Below are 17,863 nucleotides of genomic sequence, written 5' to 3'. Positions count from 1 at the left end.
CAGCAATTTATAAAACCTTAAGAATAGGAGGAGAGCCTTCTTGGGTCAGACCAAAGATCCCTCCAGTCCTGCATCCGCTTTCCACCAATGGGCAGCTCAACGTTTCTGGGATAGCCCCAAGCAAGGCTTGAAGATTACAGCCCTTTTCCCGCTTTTTGTGCCCAGCACCTGGTAATTTAGCAACCTGTTTGCTGACAAACTTGTCTTCTGCGAATGTGACTAATCCCTTTTTAATGGCATCTGACTGGATTTTTAATTGGAAAGTTTAATGGGAAAGTTTTAGCGGCAGGCACGACTCTCATTTGCTCTACGATAAGGCATTTGTAGTCCAGCATCTCCCCAACACGCTGCGCTGCGAGTTTCACTCTTCTGAGCAAAGGCTGCTGCGGCCGTTTCCACACTACTCACCTTCATCCGGAACGCTGCGGAACGTCGCGAAAAAAACGCGGAAGATAGCGTCTTCTCGCGCGAGTTTTGTGCGATGTCGCGATGTTCCACAGCTTTTTTGCGACGTTCCACAGTGTTCCAGGTGAAGGTGAGTAGTGTGGAAACAGCCAATGGGCAGGATCAATGGCTACCTGTGTCCAAGCATTCGCTGTTGGGGCTCCCACCTTGGGGAACGGCCTGCCCGAGGAAGCAGGAAGGCTCGGACCCTCTTGCCATTCCACGGAATGTGTAAAACAGAATTGCTCAGATGGGCATTTTTTAGAGGGAATTAATTTCTGGGAAATTCTAGGCAGTTTTCATTACAGTTGCTCATTTTAGTCTCTAACTGTAACCCAGTTGTATTGCACTGTTATTTGTATGTATTATAATGTTATACTGAATTGTTTGCAGGGCTTTTTTTCAGCAGGAACGCGGGGGATGGAGTTCCGGAACCTCTTGAAAATGGTCACATGGCTGGTGGCCCCGCCCCCTGATCTCCAGACAGAGGGGAGTTGAGATTGCCCTCCACACCGCTGAGCGGCACGGAGGACGATCTAAACTCCCCTCTGTTTGGAGATCAGGGGGCGGGGCCACCAGCCATGTGACCATTTTCTCCGAGGGCAACCCACTGAGTTCCACCACCTGTTTTCCCAGAAAAAAGCCCTGATTGTTTGTAATCTTTTTTATTGTTTACATTAGTTATGCTATTTTTAGTATGTTTTCAAAATTTGCAGTTTACGGGGTTTTTTTATCGCTTTGTTGGTTGTATGCATTTTTATCGCTTTGTTGGTTGTATGCATTATACCAGGGTTCCTAAGCATGGTGCCTGTAGGCACCAGTAATTCCTTTGGTGCCCACTGAACTTTTCAGAAAGTGGGTGGGGCTATTGTAAAGCTTCCCTCATTCAAATGAAGAGGTTTTTTACTGGAGAATCTGCACCTGAGATTTCCTTAGGCCGTATGTGGTTCCATTTCCCCTTCAGGCTTTCCTTCTTCCCTGGAGGTGTGAGAAGGAAGGTATATTCAGCCCCACTTCCTGTGGCAGCCATTTTGGGTTTGGCTCTGACTTCTGTAGGGTTGCCGGCCTCCAGGTGGTGGCTGGAGATCTCCCAGAATTATAACTGATCTCCAGGTGACAGAGATCAGTTCCCCTGGAGAAAATGGCTGCTTTGGAGGGTAGACTCTATTTTATTATACCATTCTGAGGCCCCTCCCCTCTCCAAACCCCACCCTCTCCAGTCTCCACCCCCAAAATCTCCAGGAATTTCCCGACCTGGACCTGGCAACCCTATGGGTGGCACTCACCACTCCTCTCAAAATTCCAAATGTGCCCACCGCTCAAAAAGATTGGGGAGCTCTGTATTATATGGTTTTTGTTGCATTGTTTTTAAGTGTATGATCTACCTTGAATCTCTGTGAGAAAGGCAGTTTACACAAGAAATAAGTTTTAAAAATTAAGGGTTAAAGGGTTCCATTTTGCCCTATGTGCTGCTTAACATCTATGAATCCCTTGGGGAAAGTCATCTAAAGTTTTGGAGTTGAGTACCATCAATATGCCAAAGCCACTCAGCTCTTTTCTCCTTTCCATCAGATGTTAGGGAAGCAACTGAAATCCTAATCTGGGGTTTGGAGTAAGAAAGGTCTGGATTTGGGAAAACAAGCTGAAGCACGTCTTTAGCTTTACATACAAACACACAGCTTAATATATAAATTAAAGTATGAAGATTAACATTAAAAAGAAATGAAGTGTTTTAAAATATATATCTTTGGTACTGGGAGGAGGGCTGGAGAGTAGAGGAAACAATTTGTGATTTTGTGTGTGTGGAGGGATGCTCTGGGATCTCAACTGCTAAACTTGAAACCCATACTAAGCCTGTATTAAAGGCAACCTGTTCTAGAATTCTGAGTATATGGACAATAGGACATGACGGGTATTCAGTAGTGGGGAAGACATTCAGTATATTCTCAGTGATATTTTTATTCCAAAATTCTAGGTCTCAGCCATGTTTTTAGAAAAAGACTACTGGGCTAAGAAGCTCAGGCCTTTTCAAGGTATTTTGCCATCCTGGCCAATATACAGTCCCCCCACCCATTACTGCCTCCCCCAGTTTAGTTTCTTTAGGTTTGGGAATATAACACAAGCCAGTGTCCTTTTTTGGCCAAAATATGGTTCAAGATCATATTATGGGTTTCATAGGAAATGCGAGATTTGACCCAGACTCTTGCCGAATTTCACACAGCCACTAGAGTAGAGAAGTTTTCTAGGTCACCACTGGGTAACCCAGAATATTAAAAACACAGAACTTAATTCAAACTGATTTTGAACAAAGGTCATCTAGGAAAACATCAGAACCTGACAAAATCATTTATTCAAAATTAACATCCTCTGGTTTGTATGCGTATTCAGTAACTAAACCTTGTGTATGATTCTGTCTCACCCTCTATGTCATCCCAGGACGAATGGTCACAGAAAACAAAAACAGGAAGTGTTCACCACTCCCTAGAGACCCCCAGAGAACATTTTAATAAGGTGAGCTGTGATAAATGATTGGAACAGCCCAGAGCATTTGCATGAATAGAGAAGCAGCTTAAGTAATTTGATATCCTCTTTACCTCACTCCTCTCTGAGGGAGTAATACTGGTCTACCATCTAGGGTTGATGTATGGACCATGTTAATCTACGTGAACACTTTTGAAAACTCCAAAGACATGCCTCTATGGCAGATGGATATTAGCCAGTGCATTTTTAAATGGGCCAAAGGAGCCGTTTACACACTACTCACCTTCATCCGGAAAGCTGCGGAACGTCGCGAAAAAAATGCGGAAGATAGCATCTTCTCGTGCGAATTTTGCACGATGTTGCACAAAACTCGTGCGAGAAGACGCTATCTTCCGCTTTTTTTTTGCGATGTTCTGCAGTGTTCCGGATGAAGGTGAGTAGTGTGGAAGCAGCCAGGGTCATGGTAGACTATTGTTTCTGCACGGGCATGCGCTGGATTTAATGTGCTCCCTGCAGTCAGACTACAGCTGAAGGGAACGGCTTCTTCTTTTTTTTTTTAAAGAGAGCTCACACAAGCTCGGAATGGCAATCCAAGGGGAGAGACTGCTTCTGCCTCCCTTCCCCCCCCCAAGCCATTTTCCTGCATGAAAACAGCACAAGGGGAAGGAGTTATTTTGCCAACTTTGCTGCTCCATGTGGAAAATGTGTGCACAGATCCTCCACACAGAGCTATAAAATCAGTGAAATAACTCCCCACACATGGAGCTTTCATGCAAAAAAATGGCACTGGGGGAGGGCAGGAGTGTTCCCTCCCCTTGGGGAGCCATTCAAAGCTTGCCTGAGCTCTCTTTTTTTTTAAAAAAAATGTTCCCTTCAGCTGACATCTGAGAGCCAAGCTACAAGTGACGCCTTACACAGGTTGGACACTTGTCAGCTTCCCTCAAGTTTTGATGGGAAATGTAGGCATCCTGGTTTTACAGCTTGGCTCTCCATTACAGCTGCAAGACCAGGATGCCTACATTTCCCATCAAAACTTGAGGGAAGCTGACAAGTGTCCAGCCTGTGTCAGGCGTCACTTGTAGCTTGGCTCTGAGTGCAGAGAGCACATTAAGACCAGTGCATGTGAGACCCATTCTGAAATAGAAAGGCTCCAAATCTAGGACAGAGTTCCCATTTACAGCTGCTGACAACATAGCCCCAAACAAGTCAATGCATTTTCGCTCCAGGATTCTTAAACAGGAATAAGGAAAATGCCTCTGAGTCCATGCCAAGTGCTTTTCCCTCACCACTGAATGAAGGTAAATTTTCTTTCCCTCCCAATAGGTTTGGAGAGCAATGACAGCTCCCCCATGCAAGCCCCTCCCCTTCAGAAATTAAGCACTGAGCCCACCAATAAACTACTACCAGGGAACACAAATAACTGGTGTCCTTTAAAATCTATCTCCGAACTTCCCAAAGACAGGTGTCCCTTTTCCTTTCCTCCACCCCCATCATAATAGGCCAAACAGCTTGTGCAATGGGCAGGTCAGGAAAGCTGCTTAAAAGGCTGGCCTGAATTAGAAATGACACACAAATCTTCTTAATCTAAGCCAGTTGGTGTTCTCTCTTATCAATATATAGCTGAGGTGCTCTTTCAATTAACCTTGCAGCCTCTGGGATTGCCTTTGTGCTTTGCCTACTGGGCTGGTTCCTGAACTAGCCCATACCTCCTTTGTTCGTTTTAATCCTGTTTGTATTATTTAATGATGTTTTACTTTGAGCTCTCTTAAACAGGTGTCTGGGGGAGGGGGCAGCATTTAGTTTGGCCATCCTTGATTTCTAAACATTGAGATATGGAAGCAACTTTTTGAGGCTTTGCTTCTTCCACTTCTGTGGTCAGAAATCTAGAACCTCCTTCCTCCAGTGTTCAGAAGAAACACAAACAAGGCATCTCTCATCTCTCTGTATTTGGTCAGACAGTAATCAAAGTGCATACTTGTGACAATTCAAATCAAATGACTATAGCTAACAGCACCTCTCAGTTCAGAAAGCCATGGAAAACAGTCACGTCTAGGGCTTTTTTTCTGGGGAAAGAGGTGGTGGAACTCAGTGGGTTGCCCTAGGAGAAAATGGTCCCATGGCTGGTGGCCCCACACCCTGATCTCCAGACAGAGGGGAGTTTAGATTGCCATCTGCATTGCTGGAGCAGTGCGGAGGGCAATCTAAACTCCCCTCTGTCTGGAGATCAGGGGGCGGGGCCACCAGCCATGTGACCATTTTCAAGAGGTTCCAGAACTCCGTTCCACCGCGTTCCAGCTGAAAAAAAGCCCTGGTCACGTCAGAGAAACATAAGGGAGGAGTGAGTGAATCACCTTTGCATTGCAATACTAAGACCCCTTTCATGGGAGTAAATCCCATTGAATAAGAAAAGTCTTACTTCTTAGTAGACCTGCTTAGACTTTGGACTTCGGGAGCAACTTTCCAAAGTTCTGTTTAGAAGGTAAGAATAAAAGAGTTGTAATTCCCATAACTCCTAAGGACGCCAGGGATCATAATCCAGGGAGTGATCGTAATCTGGGGAGCTCCAGAGTTTTGAGTCCCTGCCTGCAGCTGAGTTCCATTTTGCCAAGCAGGAGGGTTGCAGCCATTGGGACAGCAACAAAGGAACACCCAGCTGCACCCTGACCAAAAGCCACCCCACCCCTACCTCTGATAGTTCACTGTGGAAGAGCACCCCTGTGGCAAACAGAAGGCGTGGATTAAATTCCCAGTAAGGGGGACATTGGCCAGAAAGCACAGCTTGCTTTTTTCCAAGCAGCAGTAAAACAGGAAGCAGCTCCTGTTTGGAACCAACACCCTTTTGCTCAGAAGTAGCTTCCTAACGACTCACCCAGCCAGACACTCATAAACCAGATACCCCGTAGGGTATTGGGCATTTCCCAGTGGCCCTGGCATCACTACCAGTTGAAGTTTGGGTCTTGCAAATATCATCACGGGACAGAATGCCCGGTTGGCCCCACACCACTATCATTTTGGCAGGAGACTCCCTGCACACTCTCTGCCTCCTGTACTCTGGGGGCTCATTTCCGCTGCCCATGGCACTCCAACCATTGGCTGCTGGACAATCCCTCCCACAATGGCTTTTGGCCATTACATCTGCTTTGGGTTTTTTTCCCAAAGCTGTTAAGGTTTGCTTGAAAATATGCAGGTTGATGGAGATAATGGATAGCCCTCACCTTGATGCTGAGCTTGCACAGGAACTTTTGTGTCCCTTTTTTTAAAAAAAAAAAAAGTCCCTGGAGTTCTCTCTTGCTCCCCCTCAGTCTTTCCTACTAACCTCCCTTGCAAAACTCCCGTTTGCATCTTCTGAGTGCGCACACCCAGAGAAACCTGTGTGACTTAAAAAGAGTTGAATCCGTTCCTGACTAACTCAAGTCAAAGCTGCAAGCTGTTTCTAAAAAGCCTGAAGGCAACAGCTCTCCCCTATCAGATACCAAGAATCCAGCAGCACCAGGGATCCAGTGGTGGGCTGTCTCTGAACATGGAAGTCCCATTAGCCACTTTAACTAATTGCTGTATTATCTTCCAGGAATTTGTCTAACCCCTTTTTAATGCTCCTTGAGCCATCGGCCATCATAACATCTTATGAGGGCAAATTCCATAAGTTAATACATGGTGTGCCAAAGTATTTTCTTCTGGCGGTCCTGAACTGGTTGCTAGCTGATGTCATTGGGTGACCTCTTATTCTTTTGTCAAGTGCGAAAGTGTGTAGCTTGGTATTTGCAGAGTGTGGGAGGAACCCATAAGGGACTTTTTTCTTTGGGCGGGAATACCCCACATTTAAATTTTAAAAAACCCTTTGTCCATAAAATCCAGGGAACTAGTCTGGAGAAGGTCAAGATTGGACAAGAACTTTCTGGACCCGGTTCCTAGCCCTCCCATTCAATACTGAGTCCGTTGCTGTTGGAGCAATAGGTGGGACTATGATATTTGCTTCCTCAGACCTGGACCTGCTCTATACTCAGTTAACAAGAACAGCAAAATCAGGAGGAAGTCACAATGAGTGGGATGGGAGCAAAGTTGATTAGCAGAGAGATTAGAGAATCCGGGTGATGAACAAAACGGGGGCAAGCAAACCTGATGGGCCGTGGGCTAGAATTTGGCGCTTTCAGCATTGTCAAGTGAGCCCCTGGATTTTTCCATACTAGAGATGAGCACGTCTGTGATGCTGGCCGAGGTCCTACAAGCCAAAGGCAGTCCTTTGGAGGAAGAAGAGATATGGGCACTGTTATACTTGGGCACTGAATGTCTTCTGGAGGACTTGCACAAAGGTGAGCAGATATGTTACTTTCCTGGAGCAGTCTCCAACACTCACGAGGCTTTTTGCAGACTTAGGTCCAAGATTTTTGTGGAAGATGAAACATTTGTGGGCCTGAGGCTATAGCCACGGAACTGGCAGTGCTGAAAGACCCAGCTCCCTCCAATCTCAGCTTCCTTTTTTAAAAGTACATAATCATTTTCCTTACAGAAGAGTAAAGAAAAACAAGGGGGCAATATTTTACCCAGTTGCTTCATACAAATATATAAATGCTCCTGCAATTCAGTGCTTGGTTAGCGGGAGCAAAAGTAGCAGGATGATTGACAAGTACTGTACATGTGCTTTAATAGTACACATTTTAAAATAAAATTAGAAGGCTGGATTTAAAAATATCAGACTACTTGGCTTTAACTGTGATTTGAAATATTTCCCCATTGTAACCTTAGAAAACATCTGCTGTAGGCCAGAATGTGGGCCAGATGAGACAAGATGGCATTCCCAAGTTTGCCCTGGGCACATTTTGCCATTTAACAGAGTGAGTTCCTAGCAGAGATCTCCTTTTAACAGTGCTGCAGGAGTTTGATCCCCGTTGGGACCTCCGCAGCACGGGAAGGAGGGGCTCTTGATGATTCAAACGTGGGTCTCCCGGATCCTACTTTGAAACTCTAACCACTACATTGCACTGGCTTGTGGAGGAGGGGGGCTGTTGAACAGTAGCAAGCAGCCAGGCCTGGGTTAGCTATGCAAGTCATGTGGTATCAAGTCGCCCGGTGGTGGTTGCTGAGCCTGGCTCCAATGAGTCCTCCCTCAAAGGCCAAAACAGCCCTGGAAAGGGCCCTGCCCCCTCCCTCTGCATTTTACTGACAGAAACTGAGCCTAGAATACTGGCTAAACTGTTATGGTTGCCTAGCAACAGCCACCGAAGGTATTTGGTTAAAGCTACAGGTGCTCCTTTTATCATTTTGGATTTTTTAAAAAGTGTATTTTTTATATATATTTTAGAATTTTTTTGCAAACCTGGGACATTTTTCAGACGTGTAGGAAGATCTGTCTCGTTCATTTATAGCTCCAATCTTTGGATCAAGGCTGTATGCTTTATAAGATAATGGAAAAGGAAATCTCTGAGTGTCTTCGGCCTACGCAATATGCCACACAGCTCTGCTTTCCAGGACAGGTCTCAGCAGTATAGTCAAGAACTACAGCAGCAACTCCCTTCCTTGAGTCTGCCCATCAGCAAAATTAGGTGATCAAATTGTGTCTCTCTTTCAGAGTCATCCAGCACCGTGATTTGCCCGTGGTCAGTGCTGCTGTCCGCAGAAGGAACTCTGTCTTTCAGAGACAATGTGCCCCAGGTAGACATTGCCCCTTTTATGGCACCTGAGAAGTTTTGTGGACACAGTAAAAGCAAGCATTATGGACGAACAAAGGTAATTTTTTTCTACGTGCCGTCCACTTTATGAGTGAGTGGTTAAATCCCTTACATCGTGGAGAACCCTTGGTCCAATGGAAGGGCTTCTGCTTTGCATGCAGGAGGTCCCAGGTTCAATCCCCGGCATCTCCAGTTACAGAGGACTAGGCAAGCAAGTGATGTGAAAGACCTCTCCCTGGGACACGGAAGAGCTACTTGGCAGTCTGGATAGACGATATTGACCTTGATAAACCCGTGATCTGACTCCATGTAAGGCAGGCAGCCTCATGTGACCAAGAAGCTGAAGCCAACTGCTCTGTTGGAGGAATTATCAGGAAGGCTTGCCTGGAACTTACTGCTTCTGGACCTCATAGACAGTTGCTGGAGATTGTTTGTTCCTGATAGCCTCATACAGATCTTCCATTTAATGCGCTGATTCCAGCAGGATCACCCACTTTTCCTTCCACTTCTATCACTTCTAATTTTAGTTGTGCCGACATGTGCTGGCATATTGTTCCCAGGGAGAAAGAGAGCATAAACGGCATAATTCCTCAACTGAAAATCTACTCCACCCACCCTCCAGTTCCTTTGAGCCTGGGCCGATTCCAGACGGCCCTCCCCGTCCCGAAACGTTGCGCACCGTCGCGCGGAAAACACGAAATACCGTCGCGCAAAACTCGCGCGAGAAAACACGGTATTTCGCATTTTCCGCGCGACGACGCGCGACGTTTCGGGATGGGGAGGGCCGTCTGGAATCAGCCCGGGTTAGAAAAAAGCACGAAATATAGAGCAACACGGTAAGTATAGCAGCAACAAAACACAATTTCCCGTGCAATAACAATGTCTCCCTATTTTATTTACAGTAGTTGCATAATTTAACAGAAAACTATACCACATGTAACCACATGTAACCAGTCCTAGGAAAAATTATTTTGCAGGCATCATATATGCTCCAAAGTCAATACATAAAGTGTCCAGTGCTTCAAGTGCTCTATTAATATTGCAACAGGTATTAAAGTGCAAATGCTTCCTAGCACCATGTACACACTAATTCTTTCATTCAAGCTCGCCTTATGTTCCAACTGGAATTGGGTATAGTCCAAGATTTAGTTCCAATAAACTGTGTAGTTCACAGATTACAAGTAGACCTTTGCGTGTATTCTTTAGGTGTACATTGATAATTCTGTGACATCAGTATTCTAACGGAAGGTCCAGATCACCATTGTATCCGTTTCCAAGCTCTTTCTCAAAGAACACAGTTGTCAAAGGTTCATGCAGCTACCACTCCATACGAGTCATCAATTTCCCAATTTTCACCAATGAGAAAGAGCTTGGAAACGGATACAATGGTGATGGTAAATTATGCAACTACTGTAAATAAAATAGGGAGACATTGTTATTGCACGGGAAATTGTGTTTTGTTGCTGGTTAGAAAAAAGGCAGACATAACACTTATCTCCCCCCCACAGGGCTTAAAGAAACCATGGGGACACTTTTAATTGAGGAAACATTACCGAGGGAGAGGAATGCTCACCTTCCCTTCCCCAGCCTCATGGTCCCAATCCATATCAGGTTTCCCCATGGTGGCTTTTTAAATCATCAAATATATATGACTGGAGTTGCTGCCACGGAATTCCAGTGTCCCGGATAGCTGAGCCTTTAGTTCTAAAGTCACTCTAAGCCGAAATGCTGTTCTTGGTGAAAGTCTAGCCTCCAGTTAGGATGTGGGACATCCTTTGATCAGAGTCAGCATGAAGCAAGAGGAGAAGACTGGCAAGCATTTAACGACAACTCAGGATTGTGCAGAAGCTCCAGATCTCACTTTTCTCTTTGGAAAAGTTGATTTCATATTTTCCCCCCTCATAGATGCTGATGTACTCCTTAGGAATGACACTCTACTGGTCAGCAGACTATCAAGTTCCTCCCAACCAGGTAAGTTAAATTAGGAAGACAAGGGATATCCCACAATAACTGTGTCAATCTTCAAGGAGCCATGGGGCTTTTCCTCTTCTTTTTTTTAATTCCAGAAGACTGAAAAGTATGATGAAGTTTCCCCAAAGTTTAGATGACTGGTTTTGCAACAATATTCTGGACTGGTTTAGCCAGCACTGGAAATGGGCTAGTGATCCACGAGAACAGGAATTCTCTGAATGTTTATGTTATCCGCAGCTGGTATTTCGATTTGAGTTCTTAGAGCGTAGAATTAGTTTTCCAAAAAGGGGGGGGGACCCCAAAGCCTTGTGATATACCTGAAACAAAATTTAAGTCCCAGTAATAATTTAAAGATCAACAAATTTTCCAAGGTATAAGCTTTTATGGGTCAAAGCTGACTTCATCAGACGCCTGCTTTGAAGTGCCTTTTCTTTTCGGCAGCACGTTATCCATAATGTTGGGGCTCTTCTCCTTTCTTGAAGAGGGTAGCACCACAAATCCAAAAACATTTTATTTCAATTACCTTCAAAGAGCCTTAACAATACCCCCTACATAATTCCTCTGAGTGAAACATAATGATAATGATAACAACAACAAAATCAAAAAGAGTCCAGTAGCACCTTTAAGACTAACCAATTTTATTGTAGCATAAGCTTTCGAGAATCAAGTTCAACAACATTCAATTTATATACTGCCATTCAGGACAACTTAACACCCACTCAGAGTGGTTTACAAAGGATGTCATTATTATCCCCACAACAATAATCACCCTGTGAGGTGGGTGGGGCTGAGAGATCTCTAAAAGAGCTGTGACTGACCCAAGGTCACCCCACTGGCTTCAAGCCGAGGAATGAGGAATCAAACCTGGCTCTCCAGATTAGAGTCCTGCTGCTCTTAACCACTACACTAGAGGAGCACTGAGGCCATTTTCCCTTTGAAATGTGCATGTTCAGTAAGGGAGGACCTTTAGCCAAACAGCGAAGCACATCTCATGAATATCAAAAAGGGTTCTTTCCCAGTTTTTGGGTCTCAGCTGCTATTCAGTCAGACTTGTGTGTATAACCTCCCCGCACCCACCAGTACTGAAAGCTGCAAAGAACTAAGCTGTCTCCATCCAGGAATCATGCAATCCCTGGAATTATATATTGTTCAGTGTTTTTTGCTTATGGAGCATAAATGAAGACATAATTTTTATCTTTCAGTTTTAATATCAATATTTCTATTAGTCAGGGGTGGGGGGACAACTGCACTTTCGTCCCAAGTACAAACCGCTGCAAAGCTTGAACTTTTGGACTGAACCAGAGTTCTGATATTGGGCAGCAGCCCTAGTTAATTTCAGTAGAAGGGTATGCACAATGCTGAGAATTCTCGGCCAAAAGAAACCCGAGTCCAGGTGTTTAACTGTGGCTGGACTGTGCCAGTGGCATATGAACAGGACGTACCTTCGGAGGAAATACAGTCCTTCATGTACAGGACTTAGGTCCATGTTAAGATCCAGCTTACTCTCATTCTTCTGTCTGTTCAGCCTCTTCAGCTGAGTGACCAGTTGCATACGCTGCTGCTGACGCTGTGTGAGGATGTGGCACAGAAGAGACCTTCCCCAGAATCCGTTCTGGAAGCCTGGGAAGCACACCAACAGCAATCGCCAACGCAAGGCCCAGCAAATGTCTTCATCCAGAGGCTGGCCCAGGGTACATTGGGGAGCATCAGAGAGGTGGGCATCTCTCACGTTTTTCTAATGTTCCCAACCTGACTCCTGTTGTCTTACATGCAGGCGGTAACCAAAGAGTAGTCAGCATCTGAAGAGCCTGTGAGAAACAACAATGCTCTGCTTTCTGAGCAGGCGAGGGTCTTTTGAAACCTTTTTAAAAAGCTGAATTTAAAAACACCAGGAGGAGCATCTATTATTCGACAGGCAGCATAGCTGTGAGCAGAGCTGGCTGTCCTTTCTCAGGCACTGCTACTCCAAAGCCTGAAGAGCCTGGAACATTTTTGATTTCGCCTATAAATAACATGAATGAATGAATGAATGAGTGAATGAATGAATGAATGAATGAATGAAGCTAACACTGCATGCAGGCTCATAGTAGCTGTTGTTGTAATCATTGAAGGCCCCCCACCCACCAGTCCTGCTTGTTAGGACCTCCCCAAAATTCAATTTCCAAATTTCACCCAAAAGCACATTCCATTGCCATACACATTTACGTCTCTCAGCCACCCTCACACATCACTGATTCCCTCCTTAACAACCAGTCAGATCTAAGACTGGTGCAAACCTAAGTCTTGGAAATCTGTTGTTTTAAGCCCGTGACAGATTAAACTATCCTGTTAGCACTGATGACCACAGTACTGTTCTGGCAGGATCAAACATACTTCTGTTTGTCTGGCGTTCTGAGACTGATAACATGTATACAATTTCTAGCGAGAAGAAGGAGTCCCTGAAGACAATGTACCCATTCCACTTAAGAGAAGCGATGCTGTCCGGAAGAGGCTGCATGAGAAAGTAGTGAAGAGCTCAGCATTGCCTTCTCCACTGAATTTGCACCAAGGTAAAACTGACCTCTGGCTTTCTTTTCTATTGTGTCACTCTGACTAGCTCGGGATCTCTATTTTTTTCACTGCTGTACACCCCAGTGTTTACCAGGGAAAGGTTCTGACGCCTTGGCTTTGCTTCTGCTGCTGTGTTGTCACAAAGGCTGAAAACAAGCAGCCACTGCACATCTCATGGAGGAACAGAGGTATCAGTTGATTCCCCACCCCCACCCCCCGCCCCCCGCTGTGTTATAGGGGCCCATCCCTCGAACAAGTCCAGTCTCAGATTGATGCCTGAGCTTCTTGTTCAGGCCAGCAGAGGGCAGCATTTTAAAATCAATGTTCAACAATTTTCCATTTCTCTGAAGCTATACTGATAGATTGAAAGCCATTCAGAGTGTTGCACAGAGGCTGTAGGGGCAGCTGCTCAAGCATCTCCTCATCGGCCAGTTAAAGCTGCTGCATCCTAGAAATTATGCTTATGTATCTTACTTCTTTTTATCCTGACATTCCTCCTGAGAGCTCAGGGCACTGGATATGGTCCTTCCCTGTTTTATCCTAGTCACACCAACCCTGTAAGGTAGGTTATGCAGAGAGACAGTGATTGGCTGAATAGGGGTTGGAATCAGCCTTCCCTTGAGCTAGATTTCCCAGCCTGAAATGGTCTGGGGGGAACGTATATGTACCTAGATCCAGCGGAGTTAGCTGTGTTAGTCTGCAGTAGCAAAATAGAGTCCAGTAGCACCTTTCAAACTAACCAGCTTTATTGTAGCATAAACTTTTGAGAGCCACAACTCTCTTTGTCAGATGCATCTGAGTTGTGGCTCTCGAAAGCTTTCAAATCAGTATCAGGCAAGCCATGCGTTAGCGTTGCTGGTCTGTCCCTCTATTCCATCAGCTCAGCATCCCCTCTGTAGGTATAGAGGCATCCAGATGTTCAGCCCACACAGACCATGGCTTGCAAATCCTCTTCAAACCATAGTTTCTGTTTCTGGTTTGCTGGCCAATCACAAACCATGTCTTCTTCATTCAGGCATCAATCTTAATGAAGCATGGTTTGGCATTATGTCTTTGTGCCTTTCTGCACAAGCAAAAATAGAGAATCCCGGCCCATTTCAAACTCTAAATTTTTTTTTTACTAAAAAGGAAATAAGCAATACAATGAAAATTCTGTTTGTACTAAGTAAATATTAATAAGTTATTATTCTAGCCAGTATCACACAGTCCTAGAAAAATATTCATGTATGAAGCTGCATGAACGTGCACACACACAAGTATTTAAAACATTGTATTGTCGAAGGCTTTCACGGCCGGAGAACGATGGTTGTTGTGGGTTTTCCGGGCTGTATTGCCGTGGTCTTGGCATTGTAGTTCCTGAGGTTTCGCCAGCAGCTGTGGCTGGCATCTTCAGAGGTGTAGCACCAAAAGACAGAGATCTCTCAGTGTCACAGTGTGGAATAGATGTTGGCAGGTCATTTATATCTACTCAGGAGGGGTGGGGTTGAGCTGAGTCATCCTGTAAGAGTATAAATGACCTGCCAACATCTTTTCCACACTGTGACACTGAGAGATCTCTGTCTTTTGGTGCTACACCTCTGAAGATGCCAGCCACAGCTGCTGGCGAAACGTCAGGAACTACAATTCCAAGACCACGGCAATACAGCCCGGAAAACCCACAACAACCATTTAAAACATTCTTTTCCCACTTCTCCATAATGCACTTGAAGAGTGGCATACAGCAAAGTGTAATATTCAACTTTTTTAAAAAAAATTACAACCCACCATTTACAGTAGTAACACTTAGCAGCACAGAAAAGTACTGATAATGGAACTAAGCATAATGAAACAAGTCAGCCATTAACCCCAAGCTTTTCAGAGCAATTTGCCCCTAAATGTATTTGTAAATCTAACCTACTTGACAAGGTTGTTGTGAGGATAAAATTAAGGAGAGGAGAACAATATAAGCAGTTTTGAGTTCTGTTGTAATGTGTACAAGCAAAGCTTTCTGCTTTGCATGTCTTCAGTCTTGGCCCTTCAGGGCTCCTGTGGTGGCTGCTGAGGCTTGACTGAGAGAGGAAATACACGTTGCAAAGTACTTGGGGATGCTCAAGTGCAGGGTTTTATGTGTGGTCCTCAACTCACGTGCAGACTGTTCTTGTTTGGTGCACGTGAAATGTTGCTTTCACAGGAACTCCCTTTGTATGATTGCCTCTGCAAGTGTGTCCGGAGGGCAGAGTGCCAATTCAGTTCTCTTTTCGCTGCAAGAACAAGTACTGTAGGCTCCTTTGACTTGCCAATTTGCATTTCTTTAAAGTGTGAGAAAGTGTCAAGATCTGCATTTCAATAAATGGATGTGGGAGGTGGGGGAAACTGGGATACTTTTAGCAGTTGAGGAGGAACTGATATTGAACGCGTGTTCACACGGAGCAAATTGAAGTGTGACTGTGTGAGAGAGTGCATGGAAAGTTGAAGGGGAGACACGTAGAATGAGGTTCACTTGAGCGTCCCTAAGTACTTAGTAACGTGCATTTCCATCCTGAGAGGCTGACCAGAAATGCAAGCTGACCCTGTGCAAGCTGAATCAAAAATCTTGGTATTCAAGAAACAATAGGACCCCATTGGGGAGGAAGGCAGGATATAAATGAAGTAAATAAATATATAAAATGCATAAATCTCTTGCTTCCAGTGCAGAGGGGATATCTCTGAACTCCATAAATCCAGATCTGGATGCCAGTTTGAGGGGAGCTTCCCCTCCTCCAGCTTTGCTTTGCTGTCTTTTTGAAGTTCCAAATCCCCCAAAGACCTCTACACCTCAGCGCGTCATTTTTTAGAAGAGTGATAACGTATTGTATTTTCTGTGAGCCTCCTTGGGTGCGTTTGTTCACAGAAAGGCAGCACAGAACTTACCTAAATAACGTCAGATAGTTTCAGAGCCTAAAGGGCTCTGAGCTTGTTGCCTTCTGTTCAACACGGACAGCCAGTGTGGTGTAACGGTTAGGGTGTCAGGCTGGGATACAAGAAGCCCGGGTTTGAATCCGTGCTCTGCGATGGACGTTTGCTGGGTGACCTTGTGCCAGTCACGCACCTCATTGGATTGTCGTGAGGATAAAATAGAAGAAAAGAGAACAATGTAAACCACAGTGGGTCCCCATTGAGGAGAAAGGGGCATATAAAAGAAGTAAATAAATAAACTCTCCCCATCTTATTTTACTGTCTATACAATCCCCTCCTATTTCCTCTTTGTGTCTTATAATATTGCACATTCTCCAGCTCCCCACCACCACTCTGTCTCTTGTCTGGTGGCATAATAATAAAAACACTTTCGTCCACTTACGGTACTTAGCAGGGCTTTTTTTCTGGAAAAAGAGGTGGTGGAACTCAGCGGGTTGCCCTCGGAGAAAACGGTCACATGGCTGGTGGCACCGCCCCCTGATCTCCAGACAGAGGGGAGTTTAGATGTCCCTCCGTGCCGCTTCGTGGAGGGCAATCTAAACTCCCCTCTGTCTGGAGATCAGGGGGCGGGGCCACCAGCCATGTGACCGTTTTCAAGAGGTGCCGGAACTCCATTCCCCCACGTTCCCGCTGAAAAAAAGCCCTGGTACTTCGGATAGTTTATTGCCGTTTAAGCACATGAAGACCCCTTACAGAAAAGGTTCAGGAAGCAGAATGCAAGCAGAGCATGTGTTATGGATGACTTATTCTTTGGATTTAGAGTGCCAGAGGAATGAGCAGATCTCCCCCTTTCCAACCTGTTATTCTAGAATTCCTCTCTTCTACATTCTGATTTTTAACTAGGAGGTTTTCTTAAGTTAATTCTAGAATTGGTGCATACACAGGCGCATGCAATTGGTGCATTGGTGCATGATCGGTGCATGCAAGAAAGCTTTGGATTTCTTCATCATCTTGGTATTTCCCCACCTTTTTATGTTACTGATGCACACGATAAAACCCTGCAAAAAACCCCAAACTGTGATTATACAATTACATCAAGATTCTGTTTGAAGAGAGTTTTGCTCATGTATACACATTGAAGTAGGTGACCTCTTCACTTACATCATATATCTTGATTGTTTTTATATGCTATATTTTATCAATGCCTGCTACATTTTGTCATTGGTAATGCAACTACACATGAAGAAACTGAAACCTGTGGAAAATTGTGTACATGCAACATTCAGAAATAGAGAACGGACAAATGGAGGATTCCTATGCATTAGTTCGGAATCAAGCCCGGGTAATTTGGATGTCCAAAATCCAGGGAGAAATTGCTATATGGGAATTTTGGAAGTGATGGATATAGATTTGAAGAAAAGGATTTTATATATTACTTTTATATATCACTTATATGCCTTGCACTTTTTTCCTACGCTCAGGAGCAAATGTAGTACTTGTAATGCAACCTGTAAGAATATGACACTTGAAGCAAGAAGATCAAGAGAAGTATGCTGAAACTCTGCAAGAACTGAGAACTAATAATATACTGCTTGTAGAGCTGCTCTTATGAAGTATTATGCATATGTTATATTATTCTATAAGATTCCAAAAGGAACCAGTTCCAGAGAGCCTTTTGTAGAAAACTGATTTGATGCAGCAAGCTGGTTTTGGCTTCCTGTGGCCATATCTTCCTTAAGGCTGAGAAGGAACTGGAGGAAAGGGCACAGAGAGAGAAAAAAAACAAAACTTCCCTTCTTACCAACAGACTTCAGTTATCACAGGGTACCAAGGTTGCCAGATTGAGACGCATTGGCGCTATTATGCCCAGAAGAAAG

At 44.6% G+C, this 17,863-nt stretch overlaps 1 protein-coding gene across 1 annotated transcript in view; it reads left to right on the top strand.

Annotated features, from left to right (window-relative positions):
• The first annotated feature begins 2,877 nt into the window (after positions 1-2,877).
• The window catches only part of FRMPD2 (FERM and PDZ domain containing 2), a 73,216-nt gene continuing 58,230 nt past the window's right edge, over positions 2,878-17,863 (top strand). The window contains exons 1-6 of the mRNA XM_054983965.1: positions 2,878-2,955; positions 7,113-7,235; positions 8,492-8,649; positions 10,497-10,562; positions 12,088-12,276; positions 12,985-13,111. Coding sequence (XP_054839940.1) covers positions 7,115-7,235; positions 8,492-8,649; positions 10,497-10,562; positions 12,088-12,276; positions 12,985-13,111 — 661 coding nt within the window. The 5' untranslated portion in view covers positions 2,878-2,955; positions 7,113-7,114. The remainder of the gene's footprint in view (positions 2,956-7,112; positions 7,236-8,491; positions 8,650-10,496; positions 10,563-12,087; positions 12,277-12,984; positions 13,112-17,863) is intronic.

The sequence above is a fragment of the Eublepharis macularius genome, chromosome 6 (genome assembly GCF_028583425.1).
Source record: "Eublepharis macularius isolate TG4126 chromosome 6, MPM_Emac_v1.0, whole genome shotgun sequence".
Taxonomy (NCBI): Eukaryota; Metazoa; Chordata; class Lepidosauria; order Squamata; family Eublepharidae; genus Eublepharis; species Eublepharis macularius.
The sequence above is the reverse complement of the archived record's forward strand: the minus strand, read 5'-3'. Positions and strand labels throughout refer to the sequence as shown.